At 38.1% G+C, this 24550-nt stretch overlaps 1 protein-coding gene across 2 annotated transcripts in view; it reads left to right on the forward strand.

Moving 5' to 3' along the window:
• The window catches only part of LOC150099795 (alpha-2-macroglobulin-like protein 1), a 1007775-nt gene that overhangs the window by 682247 nt on the left and 300978 nt on the right, over positions 1–24550 (forward strand). For both annotated transcript variants that reach the window (XM_090403789.1, XM_090403790.1), the window contains exon 22: positions 19560–19652. In XM_090403789.1, the coding sequence (XP_090259915.1) occupies positions 19560–19652 (93 nt within the window). The remainder of the gene's footprint in view (positions 1–19559; positions 19653–24550) is intronic.

The raw sequence follows: 24550 nt of genomic DNA on the forward strand, positions 1-24550 counted from the left end.
TGTTGCAGAGCAAAGATTTTCATGTGATGGTAATACAATGGAAATAGATTTCTTTCTCTTAGTTTTCTTTCTATATTTAACTGAGATCTATATTTTGTTTTTAAGCTAGCCACAGCAGAAAACCCGATTTCACAAGATAAGATGTTGGAAATGGCAAAAGTGCATGAAAAGCTCTTGACTTGAATGCAGAAAATTCATCAACACTGGCCCAAAATTCAAACAGATTTAGATGCAAATTGTCTATTGATTTCTTCACTTGATGGGAAGTCTATAAATTGTTCCTCTTCTTCAATTGAGAAACCTTCAGGGGTAATTTGAAATATGTTTTTAACCCACTTGTACACTGCCATTACGTTGTCATCGGTTATAAAATAGTTTCTAAAATTCTTCGTCAACATTGTTAAATGATTTTCAATAGTTGCAAATAAAACTTTGAGGAGTTACTCTTCTGCTTTGTAGGTTTTGATAAATTCATCCACATTTGCAAACATTTCTAACTTTTGTTGCTTTGCCTTTTTGTTCCAGAACTCTAGTTTTTTACAAAAAGCATTCACTTTGTCACTCATCTCTAAGATATTTTTTTCCTGGAGTTGCAGGCTTAATATACTTTGTTTCTCAAATATATCCACCAAGTAGCTTAATTTCATGTTTAGAGACTACAAATAAGTGGTCTCTAAACACCTCTGCTTCTTAGTGATTTTCCTCTTCCAAGAAGATTGCTATTTCATCTCTTCATTTGTAAACACGTTGTAAACATTTTCCCTGCGATAACCATCTTGTTTTGCAGTAAAATAGTAATGTTGAATGTTCTGCTCCAGCCATGTCTTTGCAAAGTTCAGAAAACAATCTTGATTTTAAGGGTCTAATTTTTATATAATTCACCATGGTTATAACTGTTGTTAACACAATGTTTAGACCAGGACTCATTTCCTTTGCAGCAAGAGCTTCTCTATTATTCATGCAATGTGTCCAAATACATTGTGGGGATTTTTCCCTCACAAATGCTTGTAAAGTTTCAAACCTTCCAGACATAAGTCGAGCATATGCTAGTCTTATTATGATAAAGTTACAAGACCATTAGATGAGGGAAAGGCATATACTGCCATTTTCTTAGACTTAACGAAGGTATTTGACAGGATGCCACGTGATAAGCTGATATTCAAGTTGCAGCACATGGGTCTGGATGTCAGGTTGGTCAATGGGATTCAGGATTTCGCTGTCTGATAGGTATCAGAGAGTTCTGTATGGTGGGGTAGTTTCAAGGAAGCGGAGGGTTACAAGTGGGATCCCACGGGGCTCAGTACTGGGACCTATATTTTTAACCTTTATATCAATGACATTGTCAGTGGATTGGAAGGGGATATTCAGTTGTTTGCAGATGATGCAAAGCTGGGAAGGATTATTAATAATAGCGCAGATGCGGCAGCCCTGCAAGAGGTTTTGAATAAGCTAGATAGATGGGCAAATGAATGGGGATTTCTGTTTAATGCAGCAAAATGTAAGGTCTTGAGGTTTGGGAAACATCGATGGGACACTGCATACTCTCTGGGAGGAGTTATACTAGAGGAAGTAGGGAGACAAGAGATCTAGAGGTTGATGATTGATAGAAACCTGAAATTTATTGGACATATTGCAAAGGTGTTGAAGGTAACACAGAGGATTGCTGCAATAAGGAGAAGGACGCTGACCTGCAGAGATAAAACAGTTATCATTCTGTTGTGTAAGACCCTGATCAGACCACACTTAGACTATTATTCTCAGATTTGGTCCCCAGGATTTGAAGGGGATAAATTAACTGTGGAAAGGGTACAAAGGTGGATAATAAGTCCTGGTTTCAGGACTGTACAATGATAGTTATGAGGATCGACTAAGGGAATGTGGACTGTAGAGTTTGATGGATAAAAGAAGGAGAGGTGATATGATTGAGACTTTTAAACTGTTGAGAGGTAGTTACAGGGTTGACACTGGGGAGTTCTTTCACTTGGTTGAACCCTGGGAAGGAGCCATCCCTGGAAGTTATGAAAGGAATCAGTGAGCAAGAGGGTGAGGAGTGGTTTCTTGGCATGGAGGGTGGTTGAACCATGGAATGCATTGCCTGATGGAGTGGTGAGAGTGAGAACGGTCAATGAGTTTAAGGAGTGGTATGATTTCATAGGGTCCCCCCTAAGAAACTTTGTGTTTCTTAGGGGGGACCTCCCCTCGATGAGTCTTGATAGACTTTGTGTTTCTTAGGAAGGACCTCCCAATGAGTCTTTTGACTCCATGGAGGCCTGAATAATAATAATAATAATCCTCATCATCAGTGCAAATGACAACACAATTTTACCACTGTTTATTTGCCTTGCATATAAAATCGTCCAATATTTTGAACAATTTAGGTGCTGTAGCTGTTACTTCTATTGGATTACAAAACAATAACTCTTCAACTGCTATTAATCCATCGCAAAATCGAATCTAAGCAATTAAATGAGAATCCTTGTTGCTATCTGTTGCTGCATCAAGCTGAATTGAGAATAATTGGTCACAAAACTTCGTCAAAATTCCTGCTGAATATCTTCACATATATCACCAATTTTCCAAGCAACATTATTATTATTATTATTCAGGCCTCCATAGAGTCAAAAGACTCATTGTGGGAGGTCCTTTCTACGAAACACAAGTCTATCAAGACTCATTGAGGGAGGCCCCCTCCTAGGAAACACAAAGTCTATCATACCACTCCTTAAACTCATTGACCGTTCTCGCTCTCACCACTCCATCAGTCAATGCATTCCATGGTTCAACCACCCCCCATGCCATGAACCAATCCTCACCCTCTTGCAAACAGTTTCCTTTCATAACTTCCAGGGATGGCCTCTTGTCATCACTCCTTCCTGCTTTTCAACCAAGTGAAAGAACTCCCCAGTGTCAATCCTGTAACCACCTCTCAACAGTTTAAAAGTCTCAATCATATCACTTCTCCCTCTTCTATCCACCAAACTCTGCAGTCCACATTCCTTCAGCCGATCCTCATAACTAACATGCTGTCAGTCCTGAAACCATCTTTGTTATCTGCCTTTGTACCCTTTCCACCGTTCATTTATCCCCTTCAAATCCTGAGGACCAAATCTGAGAACAATAGTCTAAGTGTGGTCTGATCAGAGACTTATACAATGGAATGATAACCCTTTTTTCTTTGCAGGTCAGTCCTTCATTACTGCAGCAATCCTCTGTGTTACCTTCGCCACCTTTGCAATATGTCCCCTAAATTTCAGGTTTCTATCAATCAACAACCCCAGATCTCTTGTCTTCCCTACTTCCTCCAGCATAACTCCTCCCATAGAGTATGCAGCATCCCATCGATGTTTCCCAACCCTCAAGACCTTACATTTTGCTGCATTAAACTGACATCCCCCCCCCCTTCATTTGTTCATCTATCTAGCTTATTCAAGTCTTCTTCCAGGGCTACCACGTCTGCACTATTACTAATAACCCTTCCCAGCTTCACATCAGCCACAAACAAATGAATGTCCTCTTGCAATCCATGAACAATGTCATTGATATAAAGGTTAAACACTATCGCTCGCAGTACTGAGCCCTGTGGAACCCCACTTGTAACCTTCTGCCTCTTTGATATTGCTCAACCATACATAACTCTCTGATATCTATCAGACAGCAAATCCTGAATCCAGTTGACCAACCTGACATCCAGATCCATGTGCTGTAACTTGAATATTGTGTCCTCTTTGTCACTCGTGTAATACTGCTGCTAACAAATATTCCTTCACAATTTCCCATGCACTAATGATATCCTGTCCTGTCAATTCCTCCCCCCACGAAACTTCTCCAAGTCGACGTCTAAGACTATTATAATCACCTGCTTTATAATTCCACATACGTTCCTGTCTCTTTGATACTCCTGCATGTCTATTCTTTTTCCTAGTCAAAACGACATGGTCACTCTCTCCAAATAGTGGGAGAGATGTCATCTCAGTTATTATCAACTCTTCTGATGCTATAACCGAATCCAAAACTCTTGAACCTCTTGTTCCCTCTATTACATGTTGCCTAATACATTTGTCCCTCTAGAATTCTAGAAATTCCATTCCCTTATTGCTACATGCATCTTCCTCTCCCCAATTTATACTACTGTAGTTAAAATCTCCCATAACAATCATTCTTCTTGCACTTGCCATGCTCAACTGTCTCAACATCTCCCACTCCCCACCCTCTGTGCTCCTTGGTCTGTAGCAACACCCCCACTAATTATCCTGTCTTGCCCACCTCTACCTCACACCATGTGCTTTCAAAATCATTAGTGTCACAGCCTTCCAAAGCCTCCACTCTTAGAGGACATAGGTCATCACTTATCATAAGCAATAATCCACCACCAAGCTTTGCCTTCCTATCCTGCCGAAAAATGCTGTACCCAGCAACTTCTATTCCTGTTATTATAACCTCTTCAGTCAACTTCATCTCGGTGATCCCAGTAATCTTTGGCCAGGCTGATGCTATCAGTGTCACCAATACCTCTCCCTTATTCCGAATACTCCTGCCATTAGTATAAAGCATAAAAATGCCCATTGTTTTTATACCCAGCATTATCTCCTCTAGACTCCACTGAGCTCAGCGTTACCTGATGTCATTCCCCTTCTCCCAAGCACCCATTCCCACAAGAGTATACCCCTGCTACCATCCTTCCCGGGACACACTGACTCGTTCAGAACAGCAATTTCTCCAGATGCCTACGTCCTTCCTCATTCAAATGCAAGCCGTCTCTCGCATACAATTCCTCTCTGTCCTCAAATGCCCTCCAAGCATCCACATATTCCAATCCTCTCTTCTGACATATTCTCCCTATTATGCCATTCAATATCACTGCTCTTTTGCTCAGCTCATCACTATCGTACCTAGGCAACACACACACACAATCTTTCCTCTCTGTATCTTCTTTCGTACACCCTCAATCAAGAATCTCATATCTCTCGCTACCCTACTTACATTACCACTCAAGTCATTTGTTACTACCATCACAATCATCTCATCCACCCTTTCACCTCTCTTAATTGCCATAGCCACACTTTCTATCATTCCACCTGGCAAACACTCCTCACATATCCTATCTTGAACATCACGGATCATTGTGTCCCCATACATTACACCTGTTACCACCCTATTCCTCAATTGCTCACATGCATCCCTCACTCTCTTTCTTGTAACACTTTCTCTCTGTGCTCCCCTACTTACCTGCCTTCCTGACATCACTCTATCTCTAGTCCCTGTGCTCCTTACATTCCTCTCTCTCTCTTTCCATTCTTTCCTCTTCTATCATTCCTATATCTGACACTCATTCCCTCTTTTCCACTTATCCTATTCTCACCTCTTCTATCATTCATACAACCCTCTCTCATTCCCTCTCCTACTGTTCCCATTCTCTCCTCTTCTATCACTCCCATAACTCTCTCTCATTCCCTCTCTTATACTGTTCCTATTCTCTCTTCTTCTACCATTCCCATTGTCATTTAAAAGAGGTAAACACTGTAGTTTTAGTAAAACTTTCTTCAAGCATAGCTTCCACAATATCAATTGCAGCTGGCAGAATTAGGTCTTCTCTGATAGTGTGGGGTTTTTGCACCTAGCTATTTTAGATGCAATTTTGTAAGAATGTAGTAAAGCTTTTTCATTTACAAACAAAGCTTTTTTTTTTTTAATGCTAGATGTTTGCTTTTCAAAACATTTCAGTTTGGCAGCAAAGATCTCTCGAGGTTTTTTAACATAATCCTTATGAAATGTTTCCAAATGTGTTTTAAGTTTATTCGGTTTGATGCTCTCAGCCACCAAAATTTTTGAAACAGTGATCTTTCATCATCACTTACTTCAGTCTTTGTAAAAGCAAAATCTTAATATTCTGCTTCATCCCTTCTTGATTTTACTTTTGAAATAATGTTTTGTAAACCTGAATTGGTTATCGATGTTCCACAGTCATCAGATGTTCACTTATGTTCAGTTAAAAATTTATCCATTTTCCTACACTAGAAAAGATTGTTTTTATACTGTGTATCACAGCCATTGCAAATATGAGTAAAATAATGCCGACCATCGACTTCTCACTATTGGTCACTGTTGCAATTTTACTGCCGTCTTGCCATTTCGAGCCTTATTTACTCGCAGAAACATTTCCAGAACATTCTAGACTTCCTGTAATGAAATCACAAATGTTTCTGAACGGTCGATACGATTCAGTGGTCCGTGATGTGATGCCCGATCTATACAATTTTTGAAATATTCGATGATGTATTTAAATCTGTATGAATATTTACAAATTTTAATTAATTCCTGGTTTTTTTGTTTTGCTAACTTTTCTGGGTTTTGTCAGTGTCTCAGCACAAGAATTGCAAGGGGGGAGGGTGGGGGACACCACATAAACTAATATTAAAAATTGAGGCACACATCAAAGAAGGTTGAGAAACACTTACTCAACTCAACCTTCTGATATTGAGTAAACTCAATCAGAAGGTTGAAAAAGTTTGGAAAAGTACTTGTTCTTTAAATCATACAAAAACCTGGTATGAACGGAAATTTAAAAAAGCCTGTGGAATTTTGATTAAACACCCTAATCTTAACGATATTGGTGGCATAAAAAATACCACGAATTTGGATGGCATACATTCAGCCCACTTAGTTTTACAGCAAACCCAACTTCAGGAATCAAAACATATTTTCAGCTTTTATTGGCCACTATTATTATTATTATTCAGGCCTCGATGGAGTCAAAAGACTCATTGTGGGAGGTCCTTCATAAGAAACACAAAGTCTATCAAGACTCATCGAGGGGAGGTCCCCCCCCCTAAGAAACACTGTCTATCATACCACTCTTTAAACTCATTGACCGTTCTCGCTCTCACCACTCCATCAGGCAATGCATTTCATGATTGAACCACCCTCCATGCCAAGAAACCACTCCTCATCCTCTTGCAAACAGTTTCCTTTTGTAACTTCCTGGGATGGCCTCTTGTCATCACTCCTTCATGCTGTTCAACCAAGTGAAAGAACTCCCCACTGTCAACCCTGTAACCACCTCTCAACAGTTTAAAAGTCTCAATCATATCACCTCTCCTTCTTCTGTCTACCAAACTCTGCAGTCCACATTCCTTCAGCCGATCCTCATAACTAACATGCTGTCAGTCCTGAAACCATCTTTGTTATCTGCCTCTGTACCCTTTCCACAGTTCATTTATCCCCTTCAAATCCTGGGGACCAAATCTCAGAACAATAGTCTAAGTGTGGTCTGATCAGAGACTTATACAATGGAATGATAACCCTTTTATCTCTGCAGGTCAGCGTCCTTCATTACTGCAGCAATCCTCTGTGTTACCTTCACCACCTTTGCAATGTGTCCCCTAAATTTCAGGTTTCTATCAATCATCAATCCCAGATCTCTTGTCTCCCCTACTTCCTCCAGTATAACTCCTCCCATAGAGTATGCAGTGTCCCATCGATGTTTCCCAAACCTCAAGACCTTACATTTTGCTTCATTAAACTTACACCCCTCTATTCATTTGCCCATCTATCTAGCTTATTGAAATCCTCTTGCAGGGCTGCTGCATGTGCACTATTACTAATAATCCTTCGCATCATCCACAAACAACTGAATATTCCCTTGCAATCCACTGACAATGTTATTGATATAAAGGTTAAACAATGTAGGTCCCAGTACTGAGCCCCTGTGGGACCCCACTTGTAACCCTCTGCTTCTTTGAAACTACCCCACCATACAGAACTCTCTGATACCTATTGGACAGCCAATCTTAAATCCAGTTGACCAATCTGACAACCAGACCCATGTGCTGCAATTTAAATATCAGCTTATCATGTGGCATCCTGTCAAATGCCTTCGCTAAGTCTAAGAAAATGGCAGTATATGCCTTTTCCTCATCTAATGCTCTTGTAACTTTATCATAAAAGGCTAGCGTATTGCTAAAACAAGTTGATGTCTTAGACTATTATAATCACCTGCCTTATTATAATTCCACATACATTCCCTTCTCTTTGATACTCCTGCATGTCTATTCGTTTTCCAAGTCAAACCATATGGTCACTCTCTCCAACTGGTGGGAGAGATGTTGTCTCAGTTATTATCAACTCTTGTGATGTTATAACCAAATCCAAAACTCTTGAACCTCTTGTTCCCTCTATTACATGTTGCCTCTAAGACATTTGTCCCTCAAGAATTCTAGAAATTCCATTCCCTTATTGCTACATGCATCTTCCTCTCCCCAGTTTATACTACTGTAGTTAAAATCTCCCATAACAATCATTCTTCTTGCATTTGCCAAACTCAACTGCCCAAACATTTCCTGCTCTCCCACCCTCTGTGCTCCTGGGTCTGTAACAACACCCCACTAAATATCCTGTCTTGCCCACCTCTACCTCACACCATATGCTTCCGAAATCATTAGTGCCACTGCCTTCCAGAGCCTCCACTCTTAGAGCACATAGGTCGTCACTTATCATAAGCAGTACTCCACCACCACGCTTTGCCTTCCTATTCTGCCAAAAAATGCTGTACCCAGCGACTTCTATTCCTGTCATTATATCCTCTTCTGTCAACCACGTCTCAGTGATCCCAATAATTTTTGGGATCACTGAGACGTGGTTGACAGAAGAGGATATAACATCACAATAGTCTGATGCTATCCGCGCCACCAATTCCTCTCCTTTATTCCGGATACACTTGGCATTAGTATAAAGCATATAAATGCTGTTGTTTCTATACCCAGCATTATCTTCTCTAGACTCCACTGGGCTCAGTGTTAGCTAATGTCGTCCCCCTTCTCCCAAGTACCCATTCCCACAATAGGCCACCCCTGCTACCATCCTCCCTGGGACACACTGACTTGTTCAGAACCGCAATCTCTCCAGATGCCTACGTCCTTCCTGATTCAAATGTAAGCGGTCTCTCGCATACAATTCCTCTCTGACCTCAAATGCACTCCAAGCATCCATATATTCCAGTCCTCTCTTGTCACACATTCTAGCTATTATGTCATTCAATATTACTGCTCTTCTGCTCAGCTCATCATTATCATACCTAGGCAACACACACACACAATCTTTCCTCTCTGTGTCTTCTTTCGTACCTCCTCAATCAAGAATCTCATATCTCTCGCTGCCCTATTTACACCACCACTCAAGTCATTTGTTCCCACAATCACAATCATCTCATCCACCCTTTCACCTCTCTTAACTGCCAAAGCCACACTTTCTATCGTTCCTCCTGGCAAACACTCCTCACGCATCCTGTCTTGACCACCATGGATCATTGAGTCCCCATACATTATACCTCTTACCATTCCCTCTCTCGTGTTGTTTTCATTTTCTCCTCTTCTTTCATTCCCAGACCTGTCTCTCTCATTCCCTCTCTCCTACTCTTTTCATTTTCTCGTGTTCTAGCACTCCCATACTTCTCTCTCATTCCATCTCTCCTACTGTTTCCATTCTCTCCTCTTCTAGCACTCCCATACCTCTCTGTCATTTCATCTCTCCTACTGTTTCCATTCTCTCCTCTTCTAGTATTTTCATACCTCTCTCTCATTGCCTCTCTTCTTCTGTGTCCATTCTCTCCATTTCCACATCCAATTCCATTCTCTCCTCTCCTATCATTCCCAAAACTCTCTCTTCCCTACTCTGATTTGCCTTGCATTTATCTCTTCCATTCTCCTAATCTCATCTTTCATACTTCTCCCTAGACATTCCACCTCCTCTTTCAGCTCTTCAATATATATCCATACTGCTTTGTTGTAATTTATATGTATACAGTACTTATGTAAGTAATTTTTTTTATGTGTGAGCATGTTGCTCTCCAGCTTAATTTAATTTTGTAACTTAATAGATAATAATAATAACAGGACTCTAGCCTTAATGTAATAAAGAGTCTTTTTTTCCACCAGTGGTCAGGCCAATAGTTTTAATGGTTGATCAGTAACGTTAGCATACATGTAGATTGTAGTGCAGCTTGTTTCTTTGTATATATGTGTATACTCCAGATGATGACCTTAATGTGAAGGTTGTAACTTTGAGTGTTTATTTTGATTTATGTTAAACTAAAGTTTTACTCCAACGTGGTAGTTGCTTCCATAATTTTTATGATGCAATTTGATTATTGTGTAAGCAGGAATCAAAGGAAGTAGTCGTATCTCTGTATCCAAAAGTGTAACAGTTTGCATTTATTCAGATTAAAACTTTAACCTCACTCATTTGTCCAAGCTAAAAGTCTATTGAATTCTTCCTGTAGAGAAATATCATCAGCACTACTCCTGATAATTCTGCTTAACTTTGCATCATCAGCAAACATTTGAAGATCCCCAGTCAAATCACATGAAATATCATTAACAAACAAGTTAAACAGTAGGGGGCTCAAGACTAGAACCCTGAGGCATGCCACTGGTCACCTTCCTTTTCTGAGATGCAGTTCCATCATACACAACTTGCTGGTATCATTCAGAGAGCCAAGCTCCAATCCATTCATGTCATGTGGTAATCTATCGAATGCTTTTATAAAGTCCAAGAATATCACTGTATATGATTATCCCTTATCTAACACATTCATAACCCTATCATAAAACATAAACAGATAACTAAAACAAGCCCTGCCCTTCACAATCCCATGATTGAGTTGATGAACATCGAGGATCTTATGTTCATCAATCCAATCCTGCATTCTGTTTCTAACCAATTTTCCAACACTTGGAACACAGCTACAGATATACAGACAGGTCTATAATTGGCAACGTCTGCTCTCGAACCATGCTTGTGGAGAGGTAGTATTTTGCCTTCTTTCCACACCTTAGAATCTTTACCCACTGCAAGACTCTCATTAAATAAACAGGACAAGGGCATAGCTAACTCTTTTGCACATTCTTTTAAAATATGTGGTGGCATGTCATCTATTCCCACAGCCTTGTTAAGATCTAACCTGAGCAACACTTGATATACCTCTGAGTCTTTTACCTTTAATTCTACTAATTCTTGCCTCCCTTCTACATATTGCACAGCTCCACAATCACAGTTATTCTAAGCTTTATTTGAGAAAGAATAGGTTTTAGGTTGAATACAAGTTGTTAGGATCAGTTTTTACTTTAAGACAGATAGTTGAGAAATCATTATAAATCTGTATATGTGTTGCAAACTGCTTTAAAATACAGTTGTCAATTTGTTTTGATTGTCAGCAATAAAAAGACAAAACTATGAACAGTGGTAAAGCTAGAGCTTTTGCTACCTGGGCTGTCCCTGATTTTCCATCCCCTCTCAGTGTTTTAATTTATTTCCCTATACGTCATTTTGACATTTTTTGTAGTAATTTTGGTGTGTGCTATGTTTATTTTTGAAGTAAAACTTTAATTTCAGCATTCTAAAATGTTCTTTTTCTTGCTTTTCTGTTAGCAAAATCGTCAGTGATATTGGCAAAGTCTATTTCATAATAATGTAAATAATTCTTAATCTATTTTATTTAGAAAAACTCCTCTTACAACTATCAACATTTACAGCAATTGTGAGGAAAATTCGCAGTACTATTACAATATTTGGAAATGAGTTCTCGAGACTGAATTTTAGAATTAACTGCGAAAGTTCAAAAAGGTTCAAAGTTCTGCCTGGGGCAGACTGCTCCCTCCTTAGCTACATCTCTGACTATGAATTAGGCAACAACATGACAAATTTTGGCTACAATTTGAATGTAGAACCTATAGAAGAAGAAGAAGATAAAAAATTTTATTTATATACACTATTCTTAAGAGAAGATAGCAAATAAATATGAAAATATAGAAATGTAGGAAGTCTTTATGCTTGGGTATCAAGTAAATTATAACAGACAAGAAATTATATTCTTTTTAATCTTATACCCAAGTGTAAGCAAACAAAGTTTGCAAATGAAATGTCCTCATGACTGGGTTATTGTATATAGCTGTTCATATCAATTACCATTATCCCATAATGCTAAGTAAATTTCCCTTCCTTTCAGACATGTATATTATTGGAAGGGACACTACTCAGACCAATTTTAACTCTTATTGAGATCTCCTTGATTGGAGCTAGACCGAGGAAGATACTGAGGCTGAATCAGTGCAAAAGTCACATATTTAAAAAATATAAGACTTATTGATAAACTGACCATAGATATTTAATTCGTACGTATGTTCGTACAATATTGCCTATCAGTTTCGCTAGTAACTGACTAGCTTTCTCAAGTCTTGCACAATACAAAAAAATGTTAAATGCAAAAATGGTTTAAGAATACAAAAAACGTTAGTACCTGTTAGGTAGCTAAGGTAACACTTTCACGTGACATGTCTGTATGAATCGTGACTTTCTACTAAGTATCATGAACATGCGTTACATGCAAACATGTAATATGATTATTCATGTACTGTAGTTCTGTTGGACTGAGAGAATTAATTAGATTTTTCCAAGTATCGTTCAGTATGGCCCCTTGATTTCTGTTTAGTTTGCTGCCTGTACGTAGCACTACTGCTGCTTCTTCGAATAATTGATGTCTGTAATCATTATCTACGTAGAGCATAGAGCTGTTATCCCAGTCTGTAGTGTGGTTCGAAGTTGAAAAGTGATGTGCTAAACCGGAGGTGATCGTTCTGTTGTGATTTACATCACCAACATGTTCTTTCTGTCTTATTTCCAGGCTTCTCGAAGTTTGTCCAGTGTAGGAAAGACCGCACGTGCATGGAATATTATACACACCTGGATATTTATACGATGGAACACTGTCCTTAGGAGATCTTAAAACCTGTCTGATGCTAGTAGTTGGTTTAAATACAACAGAGTGATAACAAAGTGATTTTCAACATGTTGAATCACTGCCAGTCCAAAAATGAATCGAATATCCTAAAGAAAAATGTTTTAACTTTTCGATCACTCCAAATTATATTCCTAAAATGGACTTTATGTGTGGAATTGAAAAAAGTCTCTACCTGATATCACAAGCTGTAGCCAACGATATTAAATTCCAAAGCATTATTATCCTAGCAACAGCAAAACAACCAAAACTTAATACCACTCCATATGATAGGAAAGCTATTCGGAACTTGAGGAAGAACAAAGAAATAATAATAACTAAAGCAGACAAAGGAAATGCCACCGTCATCCTAAACTCAAAAGACTATTTCAAGAAGATAAACAATGACTTACTATCAGACAGTTATTATTATTATTATTATTATTATTGTTCCGGGAAACTCCAAGGAGTCGACAGACTCATCGAGGGAGGCCCTAACATCATGTCAAGAACAACTATTCAACATTCACACATTATCTATCATACCTTGCCTTGAACTCATTCACGGTCGTAGCACTCACAGCAGACTCTAGAAGCTTATTCCACTCATTCACCACTCTCCAAGTAAAAAACCTAGCTCTAACACCCTTGTCAACCACGCACTTGCCCAGCTTCCATGCATGGCCCCTAGTCCTCCCACCACCAGTCATATTTTCAAAAATAACTTCTGGATCAATCTTATAAAAACCCTTCAGTAATTTGAATGTCTCAATCATATCACCCCTCCTTCGCCTGTTGTCCAATTTCTGCAACCCACAAATCCTCAACCTATTCTCATAAGTTTCATTCCACAGACCTGCTATCATCTTGGTCACTCGTCTCTGGACCCTCTCCACTTTCTCCCATCACGAAGAAACCCTGGTGCCCATAACTGGGCACAGAAGTCCAGATGGGGTCTTATCAAGGCTCGATACAGAGGAACAACAACTTGTTTGTCTCTGCATGTTAAAGTATTTTTCAGAAGCCAAGTCATTTGGTGAGCTGTTTTAGTCACTTTTGCAGTGTGCCCCCTAAACTTCAACTCCCTATCCACCAACACCCCCAAATCCCTGGCTTCATCAATCTCCTGGAGTACGGTTCCACCAATGCGATATACTGCTGCTATTCTTTTCATCCTAAAGTGCATAACCTTACACTTTGCCACATTAAATTGACATCCATTTTTCCTAGCCCAGTCCTCCAAACTATCCAAATCATCCTTTAAAATTTTGACATCCTGTGCACTCACAATTGCTCTACCCAACTTTGCATCATCAGCAAACAAGTGAACACTTCCTCTCAAATCATTTCCAATATCATTGATGAACAAATTGAAAAGCAGTGGTCTAAGAACAGAGCCCTGCAGCACTCCACTAGTCGCAAGACGTCTTTTAGACTCCACTCCTGAATAAACCACTCTCTGGTATCTCTCCATCAACCACCCTCCTATCCATCTCACCAACCCTATATCTATCCCCATCTGCTCCAGTTTACTGATTAGAATTCCATGTGGTATCCTGTCAAATGCCTTGACAAGGTCCAGTAGTATCACTGTAAACTCATTACCCCTATCCAGTTCAGTCGTCACTGTGTTATAAAACGTGAGCAAGTTACTGAGGCATGATCTACCCTTCACAAAACCATGTTGTCCCCCATACAATATCCCATTTTCATCTATCCAACCTGTATTCTTTTCTTGACTAATTTCTCCAAGACCTTGACAACGATTCCTGATATGCTAATCGGTCGGTAATTTACAACAGCAGTCTTGGAACCACCATTATGCAGTGGAACTATTTTCCCCTCTTTCCACCCGCTCGGGACTAACCCAGACCCGAGACTCAAATTAAACAAAATGGTCAAGGGTACTGACAATTCTTTGGCTGCTTCTCGTACGACACGAGCTGATATACCATCCAATCCCACAGATGTATTGACATTGAGGTTATGCAATAGACTACTCACCTCCACTTCATTCACCACAATTCCCGTATAATCTACTGGTTTATTCGTTTCTGCAATGTCACCACCTGGATGATATACTCTTGCAAAGTGCTCACTCAGTAACTCAACTATCTCAACTGATTCAGTTACCTCCCTACCATCGGCATTCTTTAAAATCATTCTGCCATGTACATTTTTCCTTTTACTTGCTACATATCTAAAAAGCTGTTTAGGATTCTCTTTAGCCTGCATGGCCAATGTTCTTTTGTAATCCTTTTTGCTTTTCTTACCACACTCGTCACCCTTCTGGCCTGCGCTTTATACCGTTCATGTGCCTGCCAGTCACCTCTCTCCTTAAATTCCCTCCATAGTTGTTTCTTTTTTTGCAGCTGAAGCTTAATGGTGTTATTCATCCATTTAACCCCTACTTGATTTATTATTCGTACTCTAGGTATACAGTCAGCCATTGCTTCATGCAAGCACTTCTTAACTACCTCCCATGCACTATCAACTTCTAGTCCTTGCAGTTGTACATTCCATGGCACTGAACCAATCAAACTCCTAAGCTTGTCATACTTTCCAGCCCGATAATTCCACATGTACCCTGTCTTAATTGAAAATTCTACACCTTTAGCCACCTCCCAAGTCAAGACCCTATGATCACTCTCACCGATTGGTGGCAATGTGGTCATATTTGTTACAGCCAAATCCTCAGATGTAATTACTAGGTCAAGCACTCTCTGACCCCTAGTATTTTCCATTACATGCTGTCGCAGATAGTTATCCCTTAATAACTGCATAAAATCCAATTCCTTCCTCCCGTGTGTGTCCTCTCCTCACTCCAATCAATGCGACCATAGTTGAAATCTCCCATAATAATTAACCTCCTTCCACTCATTTCTTCTATTTGCTTGTGCATACTGTCACCACCATCTTTTCCATCACCTGGTCTATAGCAGCACCCAATTGTATATTTAGTTCTGCTAGCCACAATCTCACACCAAATGGCCTCAAATGTACTCTTTTCTTTTCCTGCAATTCATCTTCTATTCTCCTTGGCTGTAGCTCATCAGCTATCATCAACAATACTCCTCCCCTCATTTTATTCTCTCTGTCATTCCTGAACACACTGTACCCATCACATTCAATCCCACTGGCTATATCATCTACAGTCAGCCATGATTCACTAATACCAATAACCTGTGGTCTGGAAGTGCCAACCATGGCCAAAAATTCTTCTTTCTTGTCCCTAATACTCCTAGTATTAGTGTACATGAATTTAAGATCCCCATTAGTCCCAACCCTACCTTGATGCCTTATATTAACTATCCCACTCTGATTTGTTGTCCTTATTTGCTCTGGCATATTATATTCATTCTTACATTCAACTGCCTCCCTACGGACTGCATATCTACCCCCCCCCTTAACAAATCTAGTTTCCCCTGAATTGGCACATCCACTACATTCAGCAATGCTTTCTCAAGTCTTCTTACACCGTAACCATTCAAATGTAAGCCATCCATCTTATACAGATCCTTTCGCTCATCAAACTCACTCCACAAATTCCACACCACTCGTCATACATAACTCACAGATAAAGTCATTCGCAATTATGGGCCTCCTTTTAAACATTTCACTGTCATACCATGGCAAAAGACTAATCATTCTAACTCTCTCACTCTTTTCTTTTGCTACCTCAAACAATTCATTCAGGTCTTCTATCATTTCCATTTTATCTCCTTTCAAATCATTCGTACCTGCCACAACAATCATTTCTTTCACCCTTTCCTTTTGCTCTCTAATAGACTCAGTTACATCCTTTATGGTCGCACCAGGTTGGTACGATTTTGTCAAATCCTCTACTAACACACCTCGTACTAACGAGCCTCCATACAGCACTCTATCCTTCATTTTGTTCATGTTCACATTCATATGTCTATTTTTCCTGTCATACCTTTTATTATTGGTTGGTTCATTCGGTCGACTTCTGTTCATGCACTGCTGTTTTGCCCTTTCTATCGCACCATTCAACAACGCGATCTCACTCAATGCATCTATCTCATCTTTTTTATTCTCTGAGAATCATTAATACTATCATTCACACTTTCTATATTCACACTCTGACAATTCTCATGTACAACCTTGCCATTTCTTGTCATATCCCTATTTTCTTCATTCTGAAGTTTGACAAAAATATCACACTCACAATCCGAAATACATTTCAATTCCTCATTCTCCCTACATTTTCTACACACATTTAATCCTTTATTATCTTCTAACCATGCTCCGACCGCACTCCGCAAAGCGTTCATTTCACAGCTAGTACACTGAATACTATCAGACAGTTCAACATACAAAATTCTCAACAAAGATCATGCCATGAAGAACCACAATGAGACAAACTTCCTGATCCACAATATGAGTACTTGGCCTGAAGAACTAAAAAGAAAGCTTAAATCTTCACATTTCCCATTACTCCTGGACTGTATGGGGTGCCTAAAGTGCATAAGGAAGAAGTGCCACTTCGTCTGATTGTGAATGGCAGGTCCTCTCCCCCCCTTACCCATTAGCTAAACACCTAGCTAACTTACTTAAGGGAAAAATCAGACAAACAGAATCCTACATAAAAAATTCTCAACAATTTGTTGACAAACTCAAAAATGTGAAGATAACACAAACAGACATAATGGCCAGTCTAGACATAGTATCCTTATTCATGAATGTACCAGTAGAAGAAGTCATGAACATTATCAAAGATCTCTTTCCTGCTGATATTACAAAAATGTTCAAGCACTGCCTACAATCAAATTTCTTCAATGTTAATAACAAGATATACCAACAATTAGAAGGCCTAGCCATGGGCAGCCCTCTGTCACCACCATGTGTAGACCTTTTTCATGGAGAAATTTGAAAATGAAATCTTCACTAATATTCTCCTCACCCTTCAATATGGTGCAGATATGTGGATGATATCTTCTTCATATGGCAGGACAACATGGAAAACCTACATATGTGTGTCAATAAAATTAACTCATTGCACAATATAATCAAATTTACACTAGAAGTAGAAACAACAAACAACTACACTTCTTGGAGATACTAGTTAAAAGACAAGGTAACAATTTCAAACTGTCTATTTACAAAAAAACCTGCGGACACTGGACGATATCTACATTACTCTTCAAACCATCATAGGTCACATAAACAGAGCATCATCCACATGTTGAGAAATTGAGTCAGAAACTTTATCGCCAACGATGAAGTTCAGACAGAACTGTCCCAAATCGCTATAACACTATCACAAAATGGTTATCCTCGAAACATCATCAACGAATTTCTATACAAAGATAACCAACAAGAAAGAACAGTCTCCCAGCAAATTTCAACAGCAGTCATCCCCTTCATGGGCTCAATTTCCACCAAAATTGCGAGATTGTTAAAAGCCCATAACATCAGGGTTGTATTTAAACCAACTACTAGCATCAGACAGGTTCTAAGAACTCCCAATTACAGTGTTCCATTTTATAAATATCCAGGTGTGTATAATATTCCATGCACATGCGGTCTTTCCTACATTGGACAAACTTCGAGAAGCCTGGAAATAAGACAGAAAGAACATGTTGGTGATGTAAATCACAACAGAACGATCACCTCCGGTTTAGCACATCACTTTTCAACTTAGAACCACACTACAGACTGGGATAACAGCTCTATGCTCTACGTAGATAATAATTACAGACATCAATTATTCGAAGAAGCAGCAGTAGTGCTACGTACAGGCAGCAAACTAAACAGAAATCAAGGGGCCATACTGAACGATACTTGGAAAAATCTAATTAATTCTCTCAGTCCAACAGAACTACAGTACACGAATAATCATATTACATGTTTGCATGTAACGCATGTTCATGATACTTAGTTGAAAGTCACGATTCATACAGACATGTCACGTGAAAGTGTTACCTTAGCTACCTAACAGGTACTAACGTTTTTTTGTATTTTTAAACCTTTTTTTTGCATTTACCATTTTTTTGTACTGTGCAAGCCTTGAGAAAGCTAGTCAGTTGCTAGCGAAACCTGTAGGCAATATTGTACGAACATACGTACGAATTAAATATCTATGGTCAGTTTATCAATAAGTATTATATTTTTTAACATTTTACAACCAAAAATATGTATAAGTCCCATATTTTTCAAATACAAGTGATATTGAGTATAAGCAATAATCTAACTTCTTGATGATTATAATTTACATGAAAGTAGGTAATAGAATAAGCAAAGTTGGTATGATGGGAAGCCAGATCAATAAATTTATGTGGAATAAGAGAGAAATTTGCAAAAACACTAAACTAATATACAAATTGTGTTCAGTCCAAAGTATTTCTGAGTTAGAAATAAAGCTGTTGATCGAAGATTAGAGACAGCAAATATGAGAGTTTGAGAAAAATTAGGGAAGTGAACAGATATCATCATTGGTACATCATATTAAAAATGAAGATATTAAGGAACTTTACATTCTCAGCATTCATGATAGTGTGAGTGGAATTAGACATGGTCACTTAAACACAGTAATAGAGGAAAGGTAAGTAAAATAAATATTATTATTCCAAGATGGTGAAAATGATTCAGAGGATGGCTGTTGTACAACTCTTGATGGTACATTTCAGCGACATGATGAAATTAATTATTTTTAAACCATTATTAGAATATGTATTCATATTTTCCTTATATCCATATTGAATATTTGGATACATAGAAAATGTAGATTACTTCTAAGGTATTTAATTTCATGTTTTTTTTTTTTTTTCAGATTTTGATGATGGGATCTTCAGTGAAGAATTCAGTCTTATACTACCTGAAGATGTCATTGAAGATTCCTCAAGAGCATATTTCTCTGTTACTGGTATGAAAACAGTTATTTTTCTTCTGAGTTCTTTATTTTAGCAGACACATTCAACACAGCCACGATTTATTGAAAATTGCTAAAAGATATTTTGAACTGAAAATAACAGTACATGATCAGTGTGGAACAATGATTTAAATGAATGTAAAACATGCAAATTTAAGTGACAGAATTTAATTAATGTTTAATGAAATTAAATACAGAATTTAAAATTAATATAACAGTCAGGAAATCAGAAACAGCAACAAAGTATCCAGTGGACTGATACCTGCCTAAAAGAAGTAATTTTGAATATGAGTATCTGTTTAGGAAAAGTTCGGAAGCTTTATTACACCATCCAAATATAAATTGGGATGATTGATTGTTTCTCAATTCTCTCAGGTTTGGGTGATTGTTATACTTAGCAAATATTAAAAATGATTAATCATTTGTTTTAAATCACCCCCTTTATCTAGTGATTCCTTTCCATTTCTGGCTTACAGATTGTTGTATTTACCTTGTATTCTGTCTCATTTAAAGTTCTTGTTTTCTCCACTCTGCTTATGAGTTGTTCGTTTTTAATAAATCATTACGAACATATTTTTTTTATTATATCTAAGTTCCTTGTCACATCATCCATTTTCTGTCTGTTCACTAAACTCTTCAATTTAAATTCCTCAAATTTTCCCATAACCAACATTCCAGATTCTTGATATTACATTAGATGCTAATTTCTGGACCTCACCAGAGTTTCTCATCATACTGGAATCTTGATGAGAAAATCTGGGCACAGTTGTCCAGGTGGTCTTAAAAACTCTATGTAGACTGGTTCAACCACCATATTATCTCTACTCTTCCTTATATAGGGCTGTCCAAAAGTCCTTGTGCAGTTTTAAACTTTAATAATAATAATTAACTTTGTTGGCCTGGTTGGCCGAGTGGTTAGCATATACACTCTCCAGCCAAAAGGCTGTGGGTTCAAATCCTGCCATAGGCATGGATGTTTGTGATTGTCTGTGAAAATACTAGTGGTGGGCAGTAGATGGCGTTCGTGTTGATGATGATGGTAGTCGCGATTCATTGTATTTGGTGGATTGAGTGGTGGAGACAGACAGTTGTAGAGTAGGTGCCCTCCCTCAATGAGTCTTTGGACTCCCTGGAGGTGTATTGTAATAATAATAATAATAATAATAACTTAAGATGTATGAATGGTTAGCATATGAATGGATGTATGAATGGATGTATGATTGAGTGGTGGAGACAGACAGTTGTAGAGTAGGTTCCCTCCCTCAATGAGTCTTTGGACTCCCTGGAGGTGTATTGTAATAATAATAATAATAATAACTTAAGATGTATGAATGTTACAAACTTAAAGTAAATTTCTGGACCTCACCAGAGTTTCTCATCATACTGGAATCTTGATGAGAAAATCTGGGCACAGTTGTCCAGGTGGTCTTAAAAACTCTATGTAGACTGGTTCAACCACCATATTATCTCTACTCTTCCTTATATAGGGCTGTCCAAAAGTCCTTGTGCAGTTTTAAACTTTAATAATAATAATTAACTTTGTTGGCCTGGTTGGCCGAGTCGTTAGCATATACACTCTCCAGCCAAAAGGCTGTGGGTTCAAATCCTGCCATAGGCATGGATGTTTGTGATTGTCTGTGAAAATACTAGTGGTGGGCAGTAGATGGCGTTCGTGTCGATGATGATGGTAGTCGCGATTCATTGTATTTGGTGGATTGAGTGGTGGAGACAGACAGTTGTAGAGTAGGTGCCCTCCCTCAATGAGTCTTTGGACTCCCTGGAGGTGTATTGTAATAATAATAATAACTTAAGATGTATGAATGTTACAAACTTACAGTAAACATCATCTAAAAGCTTAATTATTGAAGTTTTTTATGTGTTAGTTTTGTGAATTCACACTAATAATTTATTTTTAAAAATTTTTATTTTATGGTGTGCCCTCAGGAAGTGTTGCATTTTCGGTCTTTTCTTTTTTGAAGAGTTAAAAGTCAATGATGAATCTTACCTTGCGTGCTGTAGATATTCTTCATTCACCAGCTAGACAGGTTATATCTTTTAAATAAATCATCTTTCAGCAAAATGGGAAACCCTGCCATTATGTTTTATGCATGTTGACAGTTCCTGAATGACACTTTCTTATTAGACAGGTGGATCAGTAGAGGAGAGCCTCTTTCTCGGCCACCTCAGTCCCCTAATCTAATGCTATTGGACTCTTTTTTGTGTGTAGCCACATTATCTGTTTATCGAAACCTCACTCTTTGGATGATAGTAGGGTTAGGATTATCCATTCATATTTGAGGATTTATGTTCAGATATCATCTACTTTCCCACATTTCAGATTTTTTATGGCTTCTTTCACTTTAAATGTTGATGTGCACACCTAAATACACTCCTCTTGAATATTTTGTACCATTGTTCTCACACTTCTACTTTCATTTAATAATCTTTCAAAGTAATTATTTCTAAAGTGCAGTTTTCATGTCCCCTTTATCATCTCTGATTCCTTTTACTGCATTGCTTCCTCCTTCTAAGCTTTTTCTATAGCCTGTAGATCAGTGTCACTGGTGGCGGGAGAAGTAGCAGTGTGTAAAGAGGGCTCCCATTTCAGATAAGTTCTTTGAAATAATTAATAGTATATAAGTGTGTGATCATGAGTAAGAGTTGCTGTAAAGATTATTAGTGTATGGGATTTTTTTTTTAAGTTTATTTACGAATTCATTGAAATTAGAGCTTAATATATGTACCCGGTGAAGTAAAGATGGTGGTGGCTTTGCCCATGCAGGAATTCAATTTCGATTTCAGTCATATTGTGAAATGTGAGATATGCTATATGTACTTGTTTGATTATGTAGATAAATTGTGGATATTTAAGGAAGGAGGGTGTGTGTGTGCAAAGTGTGAGCTGAATGAGTATTTGACGAGTGCTAATATGTTGATAACTGAAAGTGTTAGTAGTGAGAATGCCGTGAGGAGGATGAGTGCCCATTTGATAGAAAAGGATGGTGTAAAAGAGTAGCAAAAAGCTTAAAAAAGTTTTGAAAAAGAGAAAGAGCGATCTGAGAAATTTAGCAATTGATAGTAAGAAAGATGAAAGTGATGTGAATGTGGTGTAAGTTACAAAACATGCAGTTAAAGATAAGGTGGCGAGCAGCATTGACTGTGAACAAGCGTGTATGATGTAAGATTTGAAAGTTTGAAAATTCAAAAAGATGAATGAAAGGAAAAGTGTGATGCAAGGTTCAAAAGATTGAAAATTCAAAAGAATGAATGAGAGCGAAAGTGTGATGACAAGATTCATACGATCAGTTGGTTAAGATTAGGCAAGAGATGAGGTGAAATGAATGCAGAATGAAGGTAAAATGTTGATGTTGGTATAAAAGAGATAGCGAAAGACCTGCAACTGGTGTTGTATGGTGATTCAATTATTAAAGGTGTGCCATATGAAAGGATGCATAAAGTATGTTTTACTGGACTGGAGGTAGAATGAGTAGAGTGATTGAGGCATTGTACCTATTAGATATGAGAAGCAAGCAAGCAAAAGAGTTGGTAGTAATAATAGGTACAAATGACTTGACTGCAAACAAAGAATGTGTCAGATTGGATATCAGGAGTTGTTGAGATGGATAAAAGCGAATAGTGTGATAGGAAAGGTATAAGCATGTTGCCTGGGTATGATAGTGGTGAGATAAGGTGGAGAGCAAGGATTATGAATGATATGTTAGCAGAAATGTGTGAGGAGAAAGAAGTGCAGTTTGTTAATGTATGGAATGAGTTTGAAGGACAAAGTGAACTGTATAGGAGCAATGGTCTGCATTTGAGTAGTTTTAGTGTGAGTAGCTTAGAGAGACTGCTGCTGCTGGAAATAGAGAAATGAGTGCAGAAAATAAATTTGATCAAGTGGGAAGCAATATGGAAGAATGGGAGACTAAAAAAAAGAGATTGAAGAGGTGGTTATGTGTGAGTGGCATGAATATAGAGAATGAGAGGTAACACTGCATAATTCAGAGGGCTTGGTCAGAAGGTCAAATTCCAGATAATTGGAGTAGAGCTGTCATAGTTCCCATCTATAAAAAAGGAATAAAGTGTGAGAATTACAGAGGAATTTCTCTACTAAGTGTTCCAGGTTTATGCAAGATTTATGCAAGCATACTTATTAAGAGGTCGAGAAAGATTGTGGAAGAGAAACTTGAAGAAGAATAAGTTGGTTTCAGTCTAAATAGAGGTTGTTAAGAGCAGATTTTCACTTTACAACAAATAATTGAGATAATAATGTGACAAGGATCTCTAGTTTTGTAGATCTGTTAAAGGCATATGACAAGGTGCCCAGAGAAAAGCTTTTTGAAACATTACAATTAGATGGGGTAAATGGAACATTATACAAGCAATATATAATCTATATTTAAGTTGTCAGTCAGCTGTTAGAATTGAAGGAAATACAAGAAAATGGTTTGATGTAAAATCAGGGATAAGACAAGGATTTGCATTATCCCCGCCCTTATTCAACATCTATATGGATCATGTTATGAAAGAAAGTGACATTAGGCCTGATATTAGAATTAGCCATGTCAAACAGTTCTTTGCTTTATGCAGATGATGTTGTACTCCCAAACACATCTAGTGCAAGTCTGCAGGATTCTCTAACTAAATTGAATAACAACTGTAACAAATTTGGCATGAAAATCAACAATAAAAAGACAAAAACATGAAAATATGCAGGAATATAGAAAACTTCAGCTGCATTCTGAATAGAGATCTTATAGAAAAGCAAGATTTCAACTATTTAGACACAATTTTTAGTGAAGAGGGCAAGTTAAATCTGAAAATAGACAACAAAATAAGTAAAGCTGATATGGTGGGTAGCCAGATGAATAAATTTATATGGAATAAGAGGG

The sequence above is a fragment of the Typopeltis vanoorti genome, chromosome 14, assembly GCF_054136105.1.
Source record: "Typopeltis vanoorti isolate ZY-2024b chromosome 14, IOZ_Tvanoo_1.0, whole genome shotgun sequence".
Lineage (NCBI taxonomy): Eukaryota > Metazoa > Arthropoda > Arachnida > Uropygi > Thelyphonidae > Typopeltis > Typopeltis vanoorti.